The sequence below is a fragment of the Canis lupus genome, chromosome 10 (genome assembly GCF_003254725.2).
Source record: "Canis lupus dingo isolate Sandy chromosome 10, ASM325472v2, whole genome shotgun sequence".
NCBI lineage: Eukaryota > Metazoa > Chordata > Mammalia > Carnivora > Canidae > Canis > Canis lupus.
In genome coordinates, this window is record NC_064252.1 from 17,113,590 (window position 1) to 17,137,332 (window position 23,743).

The window sequence follows — 23,743 nt, forward strand, 5'->3', positions numbered from 1 at the left end:
CACATAAGCCCTCAATAATCTCCTATAACGTTTGCCATCAACTTTGAGTTTTCCCTCTTCATGTTTTTCTTCATGTATTCTACTATTTCTATGTGTGTGTGGAAATATCTCAATATCTTAGTGTCTACTTATTTCTCTTTGTTTCGTTTGGTGTCTTTCTATTCAGAATATATGCATGCATGTGTGTCTTCATGTGTGAACATTTTGTAATTCTTTCCCTATCTATAATTTATTCACATGTGATTATATCTTCTCCAGATTTCATATTAATAGCTGCCTGTAGTCTAGCCTTCTATCCAAGTAAATTTTTTCTCATCTCCTCCCTCAATTTTCTATTTACCTTCCCATTTGTTACTCTGTTTCTCCACTGTAACTGAAGACAGAAGAAAGTAAAACCTATTTTATAGATGCACACATGTATATGCACATACATGTTACATATATACACATACATGTTACATGTATACATGGAAAAAGAGAATGGGTTTTTATAAACATTTTCAATTTGAAAAACTGACATGTGGAATAGTGTCTTTCTTCAAAAGGAAATAAATTTTAAAAAGCCATTCATAAAAATATCCTCATCTTTGACATATAAGAAATATTCTGAAGATTAAAAAAGATCAGAATATGGGTAGCAGATTTGAAAATACAGAATAAAAAAAATACCAAAATCTTTATAGGAAAATGCTGTGCTACCGATTAGAAAACTTCATTAAACAAGGCAGATAAAAGGCAAATCTTAAAGGGATTAAGAATTTTAATTGAATTTTAAAAAACATCTGAAAAAAATTTAAAAAATCTGGAAAACAAAAAATTTCATGAATTATGGGAAAAGAAATGCCAAAATAATTTCAAATAAACAAATAGCATTCATTATACAAAGATATCCCATAAAACAATAAGTAAAAGACAGCATGTTAGAAAAGTTGGTTAATGTTAATAATGTCTGAATGCAATAGAGTTACTCACAATCTGCCATATTTTCCCAAGAAGCTTAAGGAACCAAGTGTTACAATCTAATATTGTCCTTCATAACACACTCAATGGTCTTCTTCAATAAGATCACAATTGATATGAAATATTAGTAGACAGCAAACTCAAATATACATCATTTATAAAGCTACATCAAAGTTGACTGTGATCACAAAAGCTGTTCCTCAAATTTTGCAATCTCAAGCAGGAATTAAATTTCCTTGTCTTCGACCCCCTACAAGTAACAGAAAGTAACAATAGAGGCAGTCCATCACTTGAAGTTCCATTGAACCAGAGTGTAATCACACTCACTTATTGGGATTTTCCCTGACCTAGGGCCTCCAACTCCTACATAGAGCTCTACATATGGGTAACTGACAAACTACTTGAAGAGTTCTAATACATTTTTAAAGTAACATTTGCTTATGAGTGCTCAGGAAAAAACTAGGCTTTGATTCTGAAGGAAGAATAGTTTCATAATTCACATATTAAGTGGAATTTAAACTAATACAAAACTAGAAAGCATTGGAAGGAGGAAATAGAAGAGCTTTATGAGTCAGGTGAGCTTTACATTACCTGAAGATACCAGATGGGCATCAGAAAAATCTGCATGGTTTTTGTAAATTTAGCATATGGTAGTTTTGACTCATCAGAAAAATATTACTAATAAATGTAAAATACAGTATAGACTAATATGTATACATCTATAAGAGTGACAGCAAAATTTTAACTAGTATTAAATCTAAATATCAGAAATAGGAGTGATCATTTTTTTCTTAGCTTTGAAAATTTTTATGTTCAACGTAAATTTTTCTCTCTAATGGCAAAATGGACAGATGCCAGGTTAACTAAATAACATTTAATTATAATTGAATATATATCTGTTCTCACCAAAAGACATTTTCTTAATTCAATAAATACAAGTGAATGTTAAATTTGCAATTACTTATTTCCCTATACCATTTCAGTTGTAAACAAATTCTTCAAATATTTCTTTCATGCCTTTGACTAAATCTTACAATTCTAAATATCTTTCTCAGAGCTTCCTTCATTTCTTTATTTCGAAGACTATAGATCAAAGGGTTGAAAAGTGGAGTTAACACAGAATAGAACAAAGTCACATATTTTTGGATCCCTGCTGGATTTCCTGCTGTGGGGCTTACATATACAACCATGATAGAGCCATAAAACAGGGACACCACAGCCAGATGGGAGCCACACGTGGAGAAGGCCTTATGCCGACCTTCTGCTGAGGGGACCCTGAGCACAGCTCTGATCACCAAGGTATAGGAGCTGGTAATGAAGAATAAGGTGGAGAAAATGAGGACTGAGTTATAGATGGCACAGATGATCTCAGTAGCAGGAGCTGGCACACAGGACAGCTTCATAAGAGGTCCTGGGTCACACAGGAAGTGATCAATCTTATTAGAACAACAAAATGGGAGCTGAGAGATGAGGTAAATAGGCAAGAGGAAGTATAAGAAGCCACACACCCAGCACCCAGCTCCTATTCTGATGCAGCGCTGAGCAGTCATGACAGTGGGGTAGTGCAGGGGCCTGCAGATAGCAAGAAACCTGTCAAAGGCCATGGCAGACAAGAATAAGGTCTCAGCGGTGCCCTCGGAGAAGAAGAAGTAGAACTGGAGGAAGCAGCCATAGAAGCAGATGGTTCTGGTCTCAGACAGCAAGTTGGCTAGCATTTTGGGGACAGTGGAGGTGATAAAGCAGATCTCCAGGAAGGAGAAATTGGCCAGCAGGATGTACATTGGAGTTTGTAGGCGATGGTCCCACCTCACAGCACAGATAATGCACAGATTTCCAGTCAGTGTCAGAATATAAGTTCCACAGAAGATTGAGAAAAGGAGAATCTGAATTTCCCAGGTATAAGGGAAGCCCAAAAGGATGAATTCACTCACAGAGCTAGAACAATTATTTACGTTGGAATATTCTTTTTTTTTAAAAGCTGCAAAAATAACAGATTTCCATATTACAGATAGCCTTATAGTATTGTTCATTAGCCATATTCCTTGCTTAGGGACAGATCATTCTGTGTGACAGTAAATAACAAAGTACCATAATCCATGCAGTGATATTCCCATGATTTTCATATATTTCTAAGTCTGTTCTGAACATAGTAAATAAAATAAAAATCTTCTGTCATCCTAAGGTTTATAATCAAAGTTATTTCAGAGTGACAATAGTCAAGTGTGCCAGATCTACAATTTTTAGGTTGAGCAGTGAATGAAGAAGGAATGAATAAACACGGCTAAATATTTGTAACATAGAAAGATATTGATATTATTGATATTTAATATTCTTGCTCTATTTGTGAGAGAAATATGTCGAGCTTATTTGGGGACAATATAAATAGATACAGATGTTTGTAATTTGACTGATTTTAGTTTTATTGTGTTTGGTTATGTGAAATATCCCTATATTCATTTTAGAATGATTAAATAAAATCTATTATTAAAATAAAAATCTACTAGACATCATGCACTTCAATACCTCTCTTCAGTAAAAACACACTCAAAAAGAGTTACAGTCAATCTGCCTTATTTTACAAAGAAAGTTAAGGAGCTAAGTTCTATTATATTGTTCTCACATCAAACATTGCCGTATACATCATAATCAATTCCTAATCTATGTGATGCTTTTCATGAAGATCACAATTGATATGAAATACTAGCAGACAGCAGAGTCAAATATGCATCATTTATAAAGCTACATCAAAGTTGACTGTGCTCACAAAAGCTGTTCCTCAAATTTTGCAATCTCAAGCAGGAATTAAATTTCCTTGTCTTCGATCCCCTACAAGTAACAGAAAGTAACAATAGAGGCAGTCCATCACCTGAAGTTCCATTGAACCAGAGTGTAATCACACTCACTTATTGGGATTTTCCCTGACCTAGGGCCTCCAACTCCTACATAGAGCTCTACATATGGGTAACTGGCAAACTATTTGAAGAGTTCTAATACATTTTTAAAGTAACATTTGCTTATGAGTGCTCAGGAAAAAACTAGGCTTTGATTCTGGAGAAAGAATAGTTTCATAATTCACATATTAAGTGGAATTTAAACTAATATAAAACTAGAGAGGGTTGGATGGAGGAAATAGAGGAGCTTTATGAGTCAGGTGAGCTTTACATTACCTGAAGATACCAGATGGGTATCAGAAAAATCTGCATTGTTGAACACCATCTTCTATATCAGAGTGAGAACTCTCATCTCAGATCTCAGAAAAAAATAAATATAATACAGTGGGGATGCATAGAACTGCTGACTCTCTCAGGAGAAGAACATGATGAAATCAGTCATGGACTTCTTCAGGCTTTCTCTTTTATAGTTCTCTTGCTTACATAAACTGACAAAGCAAGAGGAAACAAAGAGAATCATAGTCTCATGATTTACAGAGAACCAAATGAACAGCTGATATATTAAGCTCTTTTACCTTTCTGTGAAGATCATCTTTGGGGAGTAGCTCTCTAGAGAGGGAATTTATAACACACAATGGCCCTGCTGAACCCGGTTTCCTATTCTGCTCCTTACTCAGCATGCTGAAATTTGTTTCAAATTCAAACATGTTTCCTACTTTAACTCAAGGATTGTTATTTGGAACAACAAGAGATATACAAACACACAAAATGATTTTGGCAGGCATATTTGCTGTTCAGGTGTGATAAGAAATAATCCCTCTGGCGATAAAGGAAAAATGTTCAGGTGTGATAAGAAATAATCCCTCTGGCGATAAAGGAAAAATGGTGACTCTGGCAATGAGACCTAGTTCCAAGCTTAGAGAAAAGTCTATGGAATATAGGTTAACACAGAGACTAGGAGTGTGTGCGCTGACACATATTAAAGACTCTTTTCTTTTGTTTCATATTATTCATCATAACTCCAACTTGTTTGCCCCAACCATTTTGAGATATGTATTCTTTAGGTATGAGTAAAATTGTTTTAAGTAAGAAAGACATCTATGAAAACTTCCTATGTAGTTAATTACAATTTGATAATACCTTTTAATCGTTTCATGGTATGACATTAGTATATATGGATATACAATCTTTTACATGATTATTCCTTAATTGTTGAGCCTATGGGTATGATAGTTACAAAGATACCTAATATAGGGGATCCCTGAGTGGCTCAGTGGTTTAGTGCCTATCTTTGGCCAGGGCATGTTCCTGGAGTAGGCTTCTCCCTCTGCCTGTGTCTCTGCTTCTCTCTCTGTGTGTCTCTCATGAATAAGTAAGTAAAATCTTAAAAAAACAAAGATACCTAATATAAACTAAAACCATATTCTATCATAAAAACTCCAAATAATACAATATGATCAAGTAAAATTTGCTTCTTTAATGGTCCAACACTATGTATACATGAAAGTATATACTGAAAAAACATATTATATTTACCAATTAATAGAGAAAATCATAGGGGCATTTGGGTGCCTCCGTTGGTTAAGCATTGATCTATTCATTTTAGCTCAGGTCATGATCTATATCACTTGACGTTTCATTGAAGGAAGGTTTAATGACATTCACTTATTGGAATTTTCCCTGACCTAGGACCCCCAACTCCTACATAGATCAGTACACATGGGGAACTAGCAAAATACTTCAAGAGTTCTAATACATTTTTAATGTAACAATTGTTTATAAACTCTCAAGAAAAAACTGGGCTTTGAAGCTGGAGAAAGAATACGTTAAGTTCTGCATCAGGCTGTGTGCTCAGCACAGAGTCTGCTGGACATTCTCTCCCTCTCCCTGTCCCTCTGTTATTACCCCCTCCATCACTTACTATCTCTCTAAAATAAATATTTTTTAAATACAGAAAAACATAGGAACACTTGATAGTGGCAATAGATAAAACTAAACTTCATTCTTGATAAAATAAAAAAGAAATAAAAGGAATTTAACTTAGTAAAGAATCTCTTTACCAGAAATGATTGGTGAAATTATTGTCTAATAGTAAAACACAAAAATCGTTCTAATTAATCAAACAAAAAAAGAAATGAATGTCCTGAATAAAGAGACACCTAAGAGTTTGAAGCTGTCAACATGGCAGGTATTTGGGGAAATGATAATGAAAGAGGAGAAAACTGAAAAGAAAAAGCCTGAAAGCTATATAAAAGTAGAAAAAAACAGAAAAATATAAATAATGAATAGAAACCCCAATCCTGTTCAAAACCACAATAGACAAATAGACAAATCATATGGCTTAGGTGTAACATTAAACTATTTGACAAAGTTAGTGCAAGTGGGAAAATAGAATCAAAAGATCCTGTTTTTTCCAATTGTTTAGCAAATTTTAAATAAAATTTTAAGTAAACTTTAATACAAATCCATATATGGAATGCATTAAGATAAAATTCAAAAAAATCAAATACAGGGGAAATTACATTCAAGCTGATAAAAGAGCCCTAATGGGAAGCCAGGTAATAGAAGGGAAGGGAGAAGAAATGGGTAGTAAATATCAGAAAGGGAGACAGAACATAAAGACTCCTAACTCTGGGAAATGAACTAGGGGCAGTGGAAGGGGAGGAGGGCAGGGGGTGGGGGTGAATGGGTGACGGGCACTGAGGGGGGCACTTGATGGGATGAACACTGGGTGTTATTCTTTATGCTGGAAAATTGAACACCAATAAAAAATAAATTTATTATTTAAAAAAACATATTTACCATGACTACATGAGAAAGCTGCCATGATACAATATATCCTACCATGATATGAGTGTTGTAGATGTTTTCTTTTTTATATTTTTCTGTATTTTTCAATTTTCCTTAAAAAAAACAAGTTTAATTTAGGAAAAAAGAAATATGATTTGAAAATTTTAGATTTCTAAAGACCTGGAGGATATAAATTCCTGAATGGAAACAATTAAGTTTTATAAATTAGAAATGCAATTTCAGGATAGAAGCAAAGTCAAAATTGGTCTGATATTTTGCTCTTTGAAATGATTCCCCAACAGTCTGTCTTATTAAGTTTTTCCTCAAATATCTTTTTGCTTTAAGTGTTGGCTGGAGCAATATGAAGGCAAGATGTACAACTCTTTATACAGTTCTCATTAGTATTTTCTAATTTCAGCAAACTATTTCTTTTGTTGTTCGTTGATACTCATCATATACTGTTTACAACCTTTTCAATTGTCTGCAAATAAAATCCATTGCTTTCAAGACAGTGTACTTCTTAAATGCTTTTAGTTTTAATTGCAATATTTTTCATTTTCAATTTGCTTAAGCTACATATTTTGTATTCAAGCAGCTGTTCATGAAATAAATATTCATGTTGAGTTAAAAGGAATAAAATAAAAGCCGCCAAAACCAAAGGCAAGCAGGCAGTTCCAAATACCAATGCTGGGGGAGGAAGATACCACAACACGTTTTAGAAGCCCTAGAAGCTCCCATGAGGTTGAGTGACAGAGATCTCCTCTTGAAAAAAGCCAGTCGCATAGAATGAGATGGTCCTTTTTTTTTCTACTGCCCAAATTCCAGAAAAAAAAAAAAAACAAGAGCTATACAAAGAAACAGGGAAGCATGACCCAATTAAAAGACCAACATAAAATCCTAGAACTAACCCTAAAGGAAAGTATCATCTATGAACTGCCTGATAAAGAATCTTTAATAGCTGTCATAAAGATGCTCAGTGGAAAAAAAAAATGATGCTCAATGAATTAAAAGAAAACGTAGATACACAATCTAATGAAATCAGGAAAATGATACATGAACAAAATGGCATATCAACAAAGAGAAAGGAACTTTAAAAAAAACAGCCAAACATAAATTCTGGAACTGAAAAATATAATAACTAGAGGTCACCTTGGTGGCTTAGATGGTTAAGTGTCCAATTCTTGATTTTGGCTCAGATTATGATCTCAGGGTTGTGATACTGAGTCTCATGTTGGCCTCTGCACTAGATATGAAGCCTGCTTAAGATTTCTCTCTCTCTCCCTCTGCTCCTCCACACCCTGCTGGCATTCTTTCTCCCACTCTCTCTCTAAAATAATTTTAAAAATCCCTATCTCTTTCTATATGTATATATGTATGTATATGGTAACTAAAGTGAAAAATTCATTAGAGGGGTTCAACATCAGACTTGAAAGTAAGAGGAAATCTGTGAACTAGAAGATACATCATTTGAAATTATGCAACCAAAGGTATAGAAGACCAAAAATTTAGGAAAACTTTAAAAAGCCTAAGGACCTTATCAACACCAGTAAGTGAACCAATATATGCCTGTGGGAACTCAGAAAGGGGCTTAGCTTATTTGACAAAATAATGATCAAAATTTTCCAAAATCTGAGCAAAGTAATGGACATTTGGATCAAAAAAAATTAAAGAACTCCAACTGAAGTAAGTCTGAACAGAACTACATTATAATCAAACTGTCTAAAATCAAAAACAAAAAAGAAATCTTCAAAAAGGAAAGAGAAAAGCAATTTGTCACATACAATGGAGCTTCTATAAGAATATTAATTATATTTACCATCATTAACTTGCACACTTTCACAAAGGGAGCAAATGTATTTATTCAAAGTGCTTAAAAAAAGAAAAAATACCCACTATTAATCAAGAATAGTCTATCAGTTAAAACTATCAAAACTAAAGGAGAAGAAATGTGTTGAAAATGTTAGCACAGGAAGACATGAATACACCTCCTCCCACAGACACAACAAATTTACAGCTATGTATGGAATAATTTTCCTTTGAGAGAGGTCTGAAAATTAGATAAACACACGCAACAAAAGACAAAAGAGAGGCATCCAGGAGGATAGAAGAGAGACAGCCACAGGTTTAGGAAAACTATACCCCAGAGGCAGTAATTCCAAATTTGGAGGGAAAATAGAGAACTCTCCCTCAAGGGGTGAAGGGAATGTACATCATATCAGGCACCCAGACCTTAGGGTCCAACACTGGAAATAAAAGATGACAAAATGTCCTCTTTTAGACATCTATGGGGATGAAAACTAGGACTACAGAACAGTAAAGAATGGATACCCAATATTAAAGGGCTTGTATGCAATCCTTCTCACCCTGTAATCCAGTGCAAAAGCAATCCCTAGTTCATAAGCAAGGGAGACCAATTTACTAATTTTAAAGCAGCTGCTGGAGAGGCAGGAACTTGAAGGGACTTTGTCCAGGAATAGAAGCACTCATTGACAGTATTTTTGCAACCTCACTGTAACTTGTTATGGAAAAAGCCCCGGAGAGATGCCATTTTTTGTGCCTTCCCTTTTAGTCTGCTAGCATTGGAGGACAAATTTCATCCACCCTGCACAGAGAGCTAGCTGCAATCAAGATGGGTATGCATTTGGAGTCCTGCCCCTTTTTTCAGCATTTGATATGTAAACAGAAGGGCTAGAAGAGTGCCCTGAACCCTGCCCATGCCATGTAGTAGCCAAGGTACCACTTGAAAAAGCAAATGACTTAAACCCTGCTCTCCCTGTGCAGTACCCAAGTATGATAATGGCCAGACAAGTGTCCCAAGCCCTGACTTCCTTGTGCAAGTGTGGCCCTATCACAGCAGGCAGGCATACACAGCCCAAACAGAGTGCCTGGCTCTGGTGATCAAGGGAGATTGCACTCTCACCAATGTAGAAAAAAACTTGTACACAAAACAATTCTTTCAGGACTAAGAGAAGTAGTGACCTCACCTAATATATACAGACCAGCAAAGAGCGAGAAACAAAAGGACATAGAGGACTATGTTCTAAACCAAAGAATATGGAAAATCCCAGAAAAAGACCTTAATGAAACAGAGCTAAGCAACCTGCTTGATAGAGTTCAAAGTAATAGTTATAAAGATGCTCACCAATCTCAGGGGAAGAATGGATGAACACAGGAAGAGCTTAAACTATAAGGTAAAAAATATAATAAAGTACTAAGCAGAAGTTATAACTGAACTGAAAAATATACTAGAAGTGTTCAGCAGCAGAATGGATGAAACAGAACAAATCAGTGAGCTGGAAGACAATGCAACGGAAAACATTTAGAGCATCAAAATAAAAAAAGAGAGTTAGATATACTATATCAGGAAGAAAGGCAAGACAGCAGAAGAGTGGAGGATCTCGCTTCATCGGGTCCCTTGAATTTACTTAGATAACTATCAAAGCTTTCTGAGCACCCATGAATTCAACCTGGGGTGTGAGAAAAGAATATCTGGAACTCTACAAGTAAAAAAGTGACCACTTTTTGCAAGGTAGGAAGTGCGGAGAAGTGAATCTGAGAGGGGATATCAGAAGATAAATGGCAGGGGCAGGGAGCCTCTGTAACCTGACTACTGGAAAGTGGTATTCCCCTGGAGGACAAAGTGAGAACCCTTAGAAATCTCTCCAGCGACAGATATCCCTGCCTGAAAGGTGCTTAGGTGGTGAAATGGGCAGAACTCTAGGTGGGATGGTGGGGTCTCAGTATCTTGGAGTCACAGAGTTAAAAGGAGTGCCTGAGCTGGTGGAGTTCCCAAGCACTGGAAAGGGGAAACTGGTTGGGATTGGTGATCCCATGACGGGGCTCTCAACTAAGTTAACCATAGACTCTGAGCTGGGACCCCAGTGGATTCAATGGCCACCTTCCACCTGGGGAACCTGCATAGAACTGGAATGCTAAGACCCTTGGCCATCCCATGGGAGGGGCAGAGTGAGTGCAGAAGCCACTGACCAATAGCTCTCATGGCAAGAAAGACAATTCCTGCCATTTGCTTCGACATGGATGGAACTGGACGGTGTTATGCTGAATGAAATAAGTCAATTGGAGAAGGACAAACATTATATGGTCTCATTTATTTGGGGAATATAAATAATAGTGAAAGGGAATAAAGGGGAAAGGAGAAAAAAATAAGTGGGAAATATCAGAGAGGGAGACAGAATATGGAAGACTCCTAACTCTGGGAAACGAACTAGGGGTGGTGGAAGGGGAGGAGGGCTGGGGGTGGGGGTGACTGGGTGGCGGGCACTGAGAGTGGGCACTTGACAGGATGAGCACTGGTTGTTATTCTGTATGTTGGCAAATTGTACACCAATAAAAAATAAATTTATTATTAAAAAAATAAAATAGACAATTCCAGGAGGCCCTCCACCTTCCCTTAGGAAGGGGCATTCCCGTGGCCACTCAGTGTCAGCATCCTGCAGAGTGCAGTGGGATGGGACACTCCAACTTGCCCCAGGGAGGACTGGTGTGGGCATGCACTGCAGGAGTCTGTGGCCTGTGGCACAGGCAAAATTAAGAACCGTGTGTCCCTTTGAGTTTGCTGAAGAGAAGGGACTATGATCTTTCAGCTCTGGGGATAGGGATGTGACCTCTACTAATTTTGTTTGGATTCAGTGCAGAAAGCCTTCAGGGAAGAAAATCCAACTGAGGACAAGCTTATAGTGAGCCTGGTCCCCTGACAAGGGGCAGTGTGACTCTGCCCAGGCAAAGACACTTGAGAAGCAGCACAGACATCCCCTCCCCCAGAAGACAAACTGGAAGACCAGGTGCACAGCAAACTTACGGACCCTACAAGACCATAAAACGCCAGGCTAAGGGAAAATAGCATACAGAATTGGAGGTTCTTTCTCATGATACATTTATTTTTCATTTTTTAAGGATTATTTATTTATTCATGACAGACACAGAGAGAGAGAGAGAGAGAGACAGGCAGAGGGAGAAGTCTCCACGCAGGGAGCCCAATGCGGGACTCAATCCCGAGTCTCCAGGATCATACCCCGGGGCCAAAGGCAATGCCAAACCGCTGGGCCATCAGGACTGCCCTTATCTTTCAATTTAAATTTTTCCATTTCTCTTTTCTTCTTTCCCTTTTCAACTAGTATCTTATTTTATCAACTCGTTGTTTTTAGATTGTAACTTTCACTTTTTACATTTACATTTTTTAGAAATATGCTTCATTTTTGGCTCCTTTATTCAATTTTATTTTTGTATATATAAATTCTGCTTTCTTTACAATTTTGGGATTTAGTGTCTTTTATCACATAGACCAAAACTCAGGAACAAGTGGATTACCCTGTTTTGTCCACCCTGTGAGAATATATTCTCTCTCATCCCTCGTTTTTTCTTTTGCAATTTAATTAATTAATTAATTAATTATTTTTGCTTTTCTGTTTTGCTTTCTGACCTCGTCAGATTTGTCTAGTGTGTATTTTGCTTGGGTTGTGGTTGATAGTTTTAAAAATATTTTTATTTATTTATTGAGGAGACACACAGAGAGAGGCAGAGGCATAGGCAGAAGGAGAAGCAGGCTCCACGTGGGGAGCCTAATATGGGACTCAATCCCTGGACTCTGGGATCACACCCTGAGCCTAAGACAGATGCTTAACCCCTGAGCCTGGTTGATATTTTTTATTCTGTTCACTTGTTTATCCATTCTTCTCTGTATAAAATAACTCAGAGGAGGAGTTCACAACAAAAGATAGAACCAAAGGTAGTACTCTCTGCCACAAATCTAATGGATATGAAATTCACATGAAACATTATAAAGAAGTGATCCTATTAGACCACAAAACAACTCTCAATAAATTTAAGAAAACTGAAATTTAAGAACACTATAAAGCATCTTTTCTGACCACAATAGTAAAGAGTAACAAAAGCAAAAATAAACAAATGAGATTACATCACATTAAATACCTTCCGTACAATAAAGGAAACCACTAACAAAACGACAAGGCATGTTCCAGAATAGAAGACATTTATAAAACAATGTGTTTAATAAAGGTTTGATATGCAAAATGTATTAAAAAACACACCAGTCAATAACAAACAATAAATAAAACAATTAATAAAGCAGCAGATGATTTGAACATTTCTCCAGAGAAGACATACAGATGGCTAGAAGTACACAGAAAGAGATGGTGAACATCATTAATTAGTGAAATGATAATCTAAACCACAATGAGATATCACTGCATACTTGCTGGAATGGCCAGTATAAAAAAAGACAAGAATAACAGTGTTGGAGACAATATGGAGAAAAGGGAGCTCTCTTGCACTGTTGGTGGACATGTAAATTGGTGCAGCCACTAAGGAAAACAAAATGGGGTCTCTTTGCAAAATTAAAATAGAGCTACCATATGATCCAGTAATTCCACTTCTGGGTATTTATACAAAGAAAACAAAAACACTAATTTGAAAAGATATAGGTACCCTATATTCACTTCAGAATTCTTTACAGTCGCCAAGATATGGAGGTAACCCAATTGTCTATCAATAGATGAATGGATATATATACATAACAATATTACTCAGACATAAAAAATGAATGAATATCACCATTTTTGACAACAGGGGTGGATCCAGAAGGTAGTATGCTAAGTGAAATAAGTCAGACAAAGATAAATACCATATGATTTCACTTACTTGTGAAATCACAAAAACCACTGAAATAGACAAAAAAGAGACTCTTAAATGAGAAGAAACTAATTATTGCCGGGGGGGGGAGTATGGGGGATAGATGAGACAGATGAAGGATATTAAAAGGTAGCAACTTACAGTTATAAAATAAATGTGATAGGGATGAAAAAGATAGCTTAAAAATATAGTCAATAATATCATATAATGTATGATGACAGTTGGTAACTGCATTTATTGTGGTAAGCATTGAGTACGGTATAGAATTGTGAATTAAGATGTTGTGATCTGAAGCAATATAACATTGTATGTCAATTATATATCAATAAAAATAAAAACTAGAAACAAAAAAAAGAATAGGAATAGAAGAAGCAAGGTACTTCAATGTAACATTTATGGAAAGCAACAGCTAACATTACAGTGATGAAACACTAAATCTTTCCATCTGGATCAGGAATAAGGGGAAAATGTCCATTCCCATCACTTCTATTCAACATAATACTGGAAGTATAATCCAAAGGAATTATGCAAAAAGGAGAGAGAAAAAGTATCCACATCACAAAGGAAGAAATAAAATATGCTTGTACACTACATGATCTTTTATGTTGAAAATCACGAAGATTTCATCAAAACAACTTTTGAACTAAGAAACAAATTCAGCAAATTTGTAGGACATAAAACCAACACAAAAAAAATCACTTGCACTTGCTAGGATAAGCATTGGGTGATGTATGTAAGTGTTGAATCAGTAAATTTACACCTAAAACTAATATTACACTGTATGTTAACTGGAATTTAACCAAAAAATGAAAAGAAAAATCCCTTGTATTTCTATATACTAACAATAAAGAGCCCAAAAGGAAATTTTTTTAATAATAAATTTATTTTTTATTGGTGTTCAATTTGCCAAAATACAGAATAACACCCAGAGCTCATTCCGGCAAGTAACCCACTCAGTGCCCGACACCCATTCACCACCAAACCGGCCCCCTCATCTTCCACCACCCCTAGTTCATTTCCCAGAGTTAGGAGTCTTTATGTTCTGTCTCCCTTTCTGATATTTCCTACCCATTTCTTCAACCTTCCCATCAAACCCTTTCACTATTATTTATATTCCCCAAATGAATTAGAACATATAATGTTTGCCCTTCTCCGATTGACTTATTTCACTCAGCATATACCCTCCAGTTCCATCCACGTTGAAGCAAATGGTGGGTATTTGTCATTTTTAATGGGTGAGTAATATTCCATTGTATATATAAACCACATCTTTTTTATCCATTCATTTTTCAATGGACACCGAGGCTCCTTCCACAGTTTGGCTATTGTGGACATTGCTGCTAGAAACATCGGGGTGCAGGAGTCCCGACGTCTCATTGCATTTGTATATTTGGGGTAAATCCCCAACAGTGCAAATGCTGGGTCATAGGGCAGGTCTATTTTTAACTCTTTGAGGAACCTCCACACAGTTTTCCAGAGTGGCTGCACCAGTTCACATTCCCACCAACAGTGTAAGAGGGTTCCCTTTTCTCTGCATCCTCTCGAATGTTTGTGGTTTCCTGCCTTGTTATTTTTCCCCATTCTCACTAGTGGGAGGTGGTATCTCATTGTGGTTTTGATTTGTATTTCCCTGATGACAACTGATGCAGAGAATTTTCCATGTGCGTGTTGGCCATGTCTATGTCTTCCTCTGTGAGATTTCTGTTCATGTCTTTTGCCCATTTGATGATTGGATTGTTTGTTTCTTTGCTGTTGAGTTTAAGAAGTTCTTTATAGATCTTGGAAACTAGCCCTTTATCTGATACATCATTTGCAAATATCTTCTCCCATTCTGTAGGTTGCCTTTTAGTTTTGTTGACTGTATCCTTTGCTGTGCAAAAGCTTCTTATCTTGATGAAGTCTCAATAGTTCATTTTTGCTTTTGTTTCTTTTGCCTTCGTGGATGTATCTTGCAAGAAGTTACTGTGGCCAAGTTCAAAAAGGGTGTTGCCTGTGTTCTCCTCTAGGATTTTGATGGAATCTTGTCTCACAGTTAGATCTTTCATCCATTTTGGGTTTATCTTTGTGTATGGTGAAAGAGAATGGTCTAGTTTCATTCTTCTGCATGTGGATGTCCAATTTTCCCAGCACCATTTATTGAAGAGACTGTCTTTCTACAAGTGGATACTCTTTCCTCCTTTATCGAATATTAGTTGACCGTTAAGTTGAGGGTCCACTTTTGTACTCTCTATTCTGTTCCATTGATCTATGTGTCTGTTGTTCTTCCAGTACCACACTGTCTTCATGACCACAGCTTTGTAGTACAACCTAAAATCTGCCATTGTGATGCCCCGAGATATGGATTTCTTTTCTAAAATTCCCCTGGCTATTCGGGGTCTTTTCTGATTCCACACAAATCTTAAAATAATTTGTTCTAACTCTCTGAAGAAAGTCCATGGTGTTTTGATAGGGATTGCATTAAATGTGTAAATTGCCCAGGGTAACACTGACATTTCACAATATTAATTCTGCCAATCCATGAGCATGGAATATTTTTCCATCTCTTTGTGTCTGCCTCAATTTCTCTCAGAAGTGTTCTATAGTTTTTAGGGTATAGATCCTTTACCTCTTTCATTAGGTTTATTCCTAGGTATCTTATACTTTTGGGTGCAATTGTAAATGAGATGGACTCCTTAATTTCTCTTTCTTCAGTCTCATCGTTAGTGTATAGCAATGCAGCTAACTTCTGGACATTGATTTTGTATCCTGCCATGCTGCCAAATTGTTGTATGAGTTCTAGCAATCTCGGGGTGGAGGCTTTTGGGTTTCTTATGTAGTTTATCATGTCATGGACAAAGAGAGAGAGTTTGAGTTCTTCTTTGCCAATTTGAATGCATTAATGTCTTTTTGTTGTCTGATTGCTGAAGCTAGGACTTCCAGTACTATGCTGAATAGCAGTGGTGAGAGAGGACACCCCTTTCTTGTTCCTGATCTTAGGGGAAAGGTTCCCAGTGCATCCCCATTGAGAATGATATTTGCTGTGGGCTTTTCGTAGATGGCTTTTAAGATGTTGAGGAATGTTCTCTCTCTCCTTACACTCTGAAGAGTTTTGATCGGAATGGATGCTGTATTTTTTCAAAAAGCTTTCTCTGCATCTAATGAGAGGATCATAAAGTTTGGTATTTCTCTTGCTGATATGATGAATCACATTGATAGTTTTATGAGTGCTGAACCAGCCTTGTCTCCCAGGAATACATCCTACTTGGTCATGGTGAATAATTTTCTTAATGTATTGTTGAATCCTATTGGCTAGTATCTTGTTGAGAATTTTGCATCCATGTTCATCAGGGATATTGGTCTGTAATTCTCATTTTTGGTGTGGTCTTTGTCTGGTTTTTGAAATTAAGGTGATGCTGGCCTCATAGAACGAATTTGGAAGTACCCCATCTCTTTCTATCTTTCCAAACAGCTTTAGTAGAATAGATATAGTTTCCTCTTTTAACGTTTGATAGAATTCGCCTGGGAAGCCATCTGGCCCTGGACTCTTGTGTCTTGGGAGGTTCTGGATGACTGCTTCAATTTCCTCCCTGTTATTGACCTGTTCAGGTTTTTTATTTCTTCCTTTTCCAGTTTTGGTAGTTGGTGGCTTTCCAGAAATATGTCCATTTCCTCTAGATTGCCTAATTTATTGGCGTATAGCTGTTCATAATATGTTTTTATAATTGTTTGTACTTCCTTGGTATTGGTAGTGATCGCTCCTTTCTCATTCATGATTTTATTAATTTAAGTCTTCTCTCTCCTCTTTTTAATAATCTGGCTAATGGTTTATCTACCTTATTAATTCTTTCAAAGAACCAACTCCTGGTTTTGTTGAGCTGTTCCACAGTTCTTCTGGTCTCGATTTCATTGAGTTCTGCTCAAATCTTTTTTTTTTTAATAAAATAATTTTTTATTGGTGCTCAATTTACCAAAATACAGAATCACACCCAGTGCACATCCCGTCACATGTCCCCCTCAGTGCCCGTCACCCACACACCCCCACACCCCCGCCCTCCATCCCTTCCACCACCACTAGTTCGTTTCCCAGAGTTAGGAGTCTTTATGTTCACTGCTCAAATCTTTATTAACTCTTTTCTTCTGCTGGGTGTAGGATCTATTTACTGTTTTTTTCTCTAGCTCCTTTATGTGTAAGGATAGCTTTTGTATTTGAGTTCTTTCCAGTTTTTGAATGGATGCTTGTATTGCAATGTATTTCCCCCTCAGGACTGCTTTTGCTGCATCCCAAAGATTTTGAACGGTTGTATCTACATTCTCATTAGTTTCCATGAATCTTTTTAATTCTTCCTTAATTTCCTGGTTGACCCTTTCATCATTTAGCAGGATGGTCCTAGCTCCACATGTTTGAAGTCCTTGTTGTGATTCACTTCTAATTTTTTTATAATAAAAAAATTTTTATTGGTGTTCAATTTACCAACATACAGAATAACACCCAGTGCTCATCCCGTCAAATGTCCCCCTCAGTGCCCGTCACCCACCCACCCCCATCCCCGCCCTCCTCCCATTCCACCACCCCTAGTTCGTTTCCCAGAGTTAGGAGTCTTTATGTTCTGTCTCCCTTTCTGATATTTCCCACACATTTCTTCAACCTTCCCTTATATTCCTTTTCACTATTATTTATATTCCCCAAATGAATGAGAACATAAACTGTCCTTCTCCGATTGACTTACTTCACTAAGCATAATACCCTCCATTCCATCTGTGTCGAAGCAAATGGTGAGTATTTGTCGTTTCTAATGGCTGAGTAATAGTCCATTGTATACATATACCACATCTTCTTTATCCATTCATCTTTCAATGGACACCGAGGCTCCTTCCACAGTTTGGCTATTGTGGACATTGCAGCTAGAAACATTGAGGTACAGGTGTCCCGGCGTTTCATTCCATCTGAATCTTTGAGGTAAATCCCCAACAGTGCAATTACTGGGTCGTAGGGCAGGTCTATTTTTAATTCCTTGAGGAACCTCCACACAGTTTTCCAGAGTGGCTGCACCAGTTCACATTCCCACCAACAGTGTAAGATGGTTCCCTTTTCTCTGCATCCTCTCCAACATTTGTGGTTTCCTGCCTTGTTAGTTTTTCAAATTCTCACTGGTGTGAGGTGGTATCTCATTGTGGTTTTGATTTGTATTTCCCTGATGGCAAGTGATGCAGAGCATTTTCTCATGTGCATGTTGGTCATGTCTATGTCTTCCTCTGTGAGATTTCTCCTCATGTCTTTTGGCCATTTGATGATTGGATTGTTTGTTTCTTTGCTGTTGAGTTTAAGAAGTTCTTTATAGATCTTGGAAACTAGCCCTTTATCTGATACGTCATTTGCAAATATCTTCCCCCATTCTGTAGGTTGTCTTTTAGTTTTGTTGACTGTATCCTTTGCTGTGCAAAAGCTTCTTATCTTGATGAAGTCCCAATAGTTCATTTTTGCTTTTGTTTCTTTTGCCTTCGTGGATGTATCTTGCAAGAAGTTACTGTGGCCGAGTTCAAAAAGGGTGTTGCCTGTGTTCTTCTCTAGGATTTGGATGGAATCTTGTCTCACATTTAGATCTTTCATCCATTTTGAGTTTATCTTTGTGTATGGTGAAAGAGAGTGGTCTAGTTTCATTCTTCTACATGTGGATGTCCAATTTTCCCAGCACCATTTATTGAAGAGACTGTCTTTCTTCCAATGGATAGTCTTTCCTCCTTTATCGAATATTAGTTGGCCATAAAGTTCAGGGTCCACTTCTGGGTTCTCTATTCTGTTCCATTGATCTATGTGTCTGTTTTTCTTCCAGTACCACACTGTCTTCATGACCACAGCTTTGTAGTACAACCTGAAATCTGGCATTGTGATGCTCCCAGATATGGTTTTCTTTTTTAAAATTCCCCTGGCTATTCGGGATCTTTTCTGATTCCACACAAATCTTAAAATAATTTGTTCTAACTCTCTGAAGAAAGTCTATGGTATTTTGATAGGGATTGCAATAAACGTGAAAATTGCCCTGGGTAACATTGACATTTTCACAATATTAATTCTGTCAATCCATGAGCATAGATTATTTTTCCATCTCTTTGTGTCTTTCTCAATTTCTTTCAGAAGTGTTCTATAGTTTTGAGGGTATAGATCCTTTACCTCTTTGGTGAGGTTTATTCCTAGGTATCTTATGCTTTTGGGTGCAAATTTAAATGGGAATGACTCCTTAATTTCTCTTTCTTCAGTCTCATTGTTAGTGTATAGAAATGCCATTGATTTCTGGGCATTGATTTTTATCCAGCCATGCTACCAAATTGCTGTATGAGTTCTAGCAATCTTGGGGTGGAGGCTTTTGGGTTTTCTATGTAGAGTATCATGTCATCAGCAAAGAGGGAGAGATTGACTTTTTCTTTGCCAATTTGAATGCCTTTAATGTCTTTTTGTTGTCTGATTGCTGAGGCTAGGACTTTCGGTACTATGTTGAATAGCAGTGGTGAGAGTGGACATCCCTGTCTTGTTCCTGATCTTAGGGGAAAGGTTCCCAGTGCTTCCCCATTGAGAATGATATTTGCAGTAGGCTTTTCGTAGATGACTTTTAAGATGTCGAGGAAAGTTCCCTCTATCCCTACACTCTGAAGAGTTTTGATCAGGATTGGATGTTGTATTTTTTCAAATGCTTTCTCTGCATCTAATCAGAGGATCATATGGTTCTTGGTTTTTCTCTTGCTGATATGATGAATCACATTGATTGTTTTACGGGTGTTGAACCAGCCTTGTGTCCCAGGGATAAATCCCACTTGGTCGTGGTGAATAATTTTCTTAATGTATTGTTGAATCCTATTGGCTAGTATCTTGTTGAGAATTTTTGTATCCATGTTCATCAGGGATATTGGTCTGTAATTCTCCTTTTTGGTGGGGTCTTTGTCTGGTTTTGGAATTAAGGTGATGCTGGCCTCATAGAACGAATTTGGAAGTACTCCATCTCTTTCTATCTTTCCAAACAGCTTTAGTAGAATAGGTATGGTTTCTTCCTTAAACGTTTGATAGAATTCCCCTGTGAAGCCATCTGGCCCTGGACTCTTGTGTCTTGGGAGGTTTTTGATGACTGCTTCAATTTCCTCCCTGGTTATTGGCCTGTTCAGGTGTTCTATTTCTTCCTGTTCCAGTTTTGGTAGTTTGTGGCTTTCCAGGAATGCGTCCGTTTCCTCTAGATTGCCTAATTTATTGGCGTATAGCTGTTCATAATATGTTTTTAAAATTGTTTGTATTTCCTTGGTGTTTGTAGTGATCTCTCCTTTCTCTTCCATGATTTTATTAATTTGAGTCTCCTCTCTCTTCTTTTTATTAAGGTTGGCTAATGGTTTATCTATATTATTAATTCTTTCAAAGAACCAACTCCTGGTTCTGTTGATCTCTTCCACTTAAAATTTCTTGCAGAGCAGGTTTGGAAGTCACATATTCTTTCAGTTCCTGCCTGTCTTGGAAGCTCTTTATCTCTCCTTCCATTCTGAATGAGAGCCTTGCTGGATAATGTATTCTTGGCTGCATTTTCTTCTTATTTAGGACCTTTAATATATCCTGCCAGCCCTTTCTGGCCTGCCAGGTCTCTGTGGAGAGGTCTGCTGTTACCCTAATACTCCTCCCCATAAAAGTCAAGGATTTCTTGTCTCTTGCTTCTTTAAGGATCTTCTCTTTATCTTTAGAATTTGCAAGCTTCACTATTAAATGTCAAGGTGTTGAACGGTTTTCATTGATTTTAGGGGGGGGGTCTCTCTATTTCCTGGATCTGAATGCCTGTTTCCCTTCCCAGATTAGGAAAGTTTTCAGGTATGATTTGTTCAAATACATATTCTGGCCCTCTGTCTCTTTCGTCGCCCTCGGGAACCCCAATTAAATGTAGGTTTTTCTTCCTCAGGCTGTCGTTTATTTCCCTTAATCTATCCTCATGGTCTTGTAATCGTTTGTCTCTTTTTTCCTCAGTTTCCCTCTTTGCCATCAACTTGTCTTCTATGTCACTCACTCATTCTTCTACCTCGTTAACCCTCGTCATTAGGACTTCTAGTTTGGATTGCATCTCATTCAATTGATTTTTAATTTCTGCCTGATTAGATCTAAATTCTGCAGTCATGAAGTCTCTTGAGTCCTTTATGCTTTTTTCTAGAGCCCCCAGTAACTTTATAATAGTGCTTCTGAATTTCTGACATGGAATTGTAATCCATATTTTGTAACTCTGTGAGAGAGAGGACTGTTTCTGATTCTTTCTTTTGAGGTGAGGTTGGAATTTGCTTCTAGTCATTTTGCTCAGTGCAGAGTGTCCAAAAACAAGTATTGGGAAAAGGAGAAAAAGAGAGGAGAGAAAGAAGGAAAGAAAGTGAAAAAGAAAAGAAAAATGGAAGAAGAAAAGAAAAAAGAGAAGAAAAAAGTGAAAGAAAAAAACGGAAAAAATAGGGTGGGGTAAGCAAACAGAAATCAAAAAGCAAAAAAAACCAACACGTGGGTGTATCTTCTGATTCTGTCTACTTTAAGTCCCTTGACTTCCCCTGGAACTTGTCCATTTAGCTGGTCTTCTGGGGGAGGGGCCTGTTGTGCTCATTTTCAGGTGTTAGCACTTGGGGGAGCTGCTCTGCTCCCTGCCTGGTGCAGGGCTCAGTTGGGGTTGTTTACCCGGTGAGGCCCCTGGAGGAACAACCACAGTGGTGGCGGCCAGCTCTGGAGCCCTGGCTTCAGCCCCCTCAGTAACTATGGAGCTCTCTGTCTGCAGGGGCTTGGAGGCTCCGGGGGTGGGGCCACTGATCTGCTCAGCTTTTGGTAGGAGCCTCTTTGCTGTCCTGGGCCCTCCTGGCCTCTACTTGTCCCGGGGGCGGGGGGGAGGCCAGATCGTGGGCTGTGTCCGGGCGCCCAGTGTTCCCAGGCCTGCGCTGTTGGATTCGCGCTCCCAGCCAGGCAGCCTCCTCCGGGCAGGGCCGCCGCCCGAGTCCCTCCGAGCTGCTCCCGGGTCAATGCGTGTGCCGCTGCAGCCCTTAGGGAGCTCAGTGCACTCTCCTTGGCGTGCAGGTCCTGTTAGTGTCCCAGGGAGCCTGAGGGCATCCCCGCCCTCCTGGGGTCTTGCTCTAACTCCCTGCGAGCCCCTTTCTGTCCGGGAAGATTGGTGAAGGTCCTGTTTCTCCTGGATGGTGCTTTCCTGTCCTGGGGGCACTCGCCCCAGCCTTAGCCTGGCTCCTCACGGCCCCCCTCCCCTTGGATGCCTTTTCTTTATTTCTTTTTTCCCCCCGTCTTCCTACCTTGATAGAAGTGTGAACTCTTCTCACTGTAGCATTCCACCTGTTCTCTCTTTAAATCTCCGGCCGAATCCGTAGATTTTCAGGGTGACTTGAAGGTTATCTAGGTAATTTGATGGGGACAGGTGACTTGGGAACCCTGCTCTTCCGCCATCTTCCCAAAAAGGAAATTAAGAAATCAATTTCATTTGCAATTGCATCAAAAAATACTTATGTAAAAAAATACTTATGGATAAATCTAACCAAGGAGGTGAAAGACTTGTACAGTGAAAACTGTACAATTGATTAACGAAATTATAGACACAAATAAATGTAAATACATCCTGCATTCATGGATTGGAAGTAATGTTAAGATTTCCACACTATAACAGTGAACTACAGATTCAATGTAATATCTATTCTATGTGAATTTACCAAAGTTGCTACAACTAATCTAGAAAAAATTTTAAAAGTATGGTTAAAGAAATTGAGATATTGGTTCTAAGCTGTAGGTGAAAACACATAGAGCCTAAAAAATACAAAGCATTATGGAATGGAGTAAAATGTACAGTATAAGATATTGAGATTTAATATAAAGCCTAACGTGATTAGGACAGTACTTATCAGCAAAATAACAGAAATCTAACACAGCAGATTGAAATGCAGGCCCAAACTTACACAGTCATGATATCTACAGATAGTCTCCTTTGCAACCCAATGGGAAATTAATGGTCTTTTTAATACGTTTTTAGGTCAATTGAGCATCCATAAAGAAAATAAAACTACCTCACATCACGTACAAAATTTAATTTAAAATAGATACTATCGGAACATGAGAGACTCCTAACTCTGGGAAACGAACTAGGGGTGGTGGTGACTGGGTGACAGGCACTGAGGGGGGTACTTGATGGGATGAGCACTAGATGTTATTCTATATGTTGGCAAATTGAACACCAATAAAAAATAAATTTATAAAAGAAATAAAAAATAAAGTAAAATAAAATAATAAATAAAATAAAATAAAATAAAATAAAATAAAATAAAATAAAATAAAACAGATACTATCCCTAAATGTGAAAGCCAAAATATTTAAGTATCTAGTTTACAGGAGAATATTCTCATGACTTATAGAGATGATTTATTAAAATAGAAATGTCTTTAACCATATGTTTAAAAAACGACATCAT

At 37.6% G+C, this 23,743-nt stretch overlaps 1 protein-coding gene across 1 annotated transcript; it reads right to left on the minus strand.

Moving 5' to 3' along the window:
* Positions 1-1,958: 1,958 nt before the first annotated feature.
* LOC112674719 (olfactory receptor 11H6-like) lies at positions 1,959-4,176 on the minus strand. Its single transcript, XM_025471142.1, has 2 exons — positions 4,128-4,176; positions 1,959-2,938 (listed from the first exon to the last, which is right to left on the minus strand). The coding sequence occupies exons 1-2, from the start codon at positions 4,174-4,176 to the stop codon at positions 1,959-1,961; spliced, it is 1,029 nt and encodes a 342-aa protein (XP_025326927.1).
* Between the last annotated feature and the right edge of the window lie 19,567 nt (positions 4,177-23,743).

Bases quoted from the DNA above. Each gene is read 5' to 3' on its own strand.
- LOC112674719 (XM_025471142.1), bottom strand. From the start codon at position 4,176: ATGGTGTTCAACAATGCAGATTTTTCTGATACCCATCTGGTATCTTCA. The intron at 2,939-4,127 runs GTAATGTAAAGC...TTATTTTTGCAG, and splicing joins TACCCATCTGGTATCTTCAG to CTTTTAAAAAAAAAGAATAT.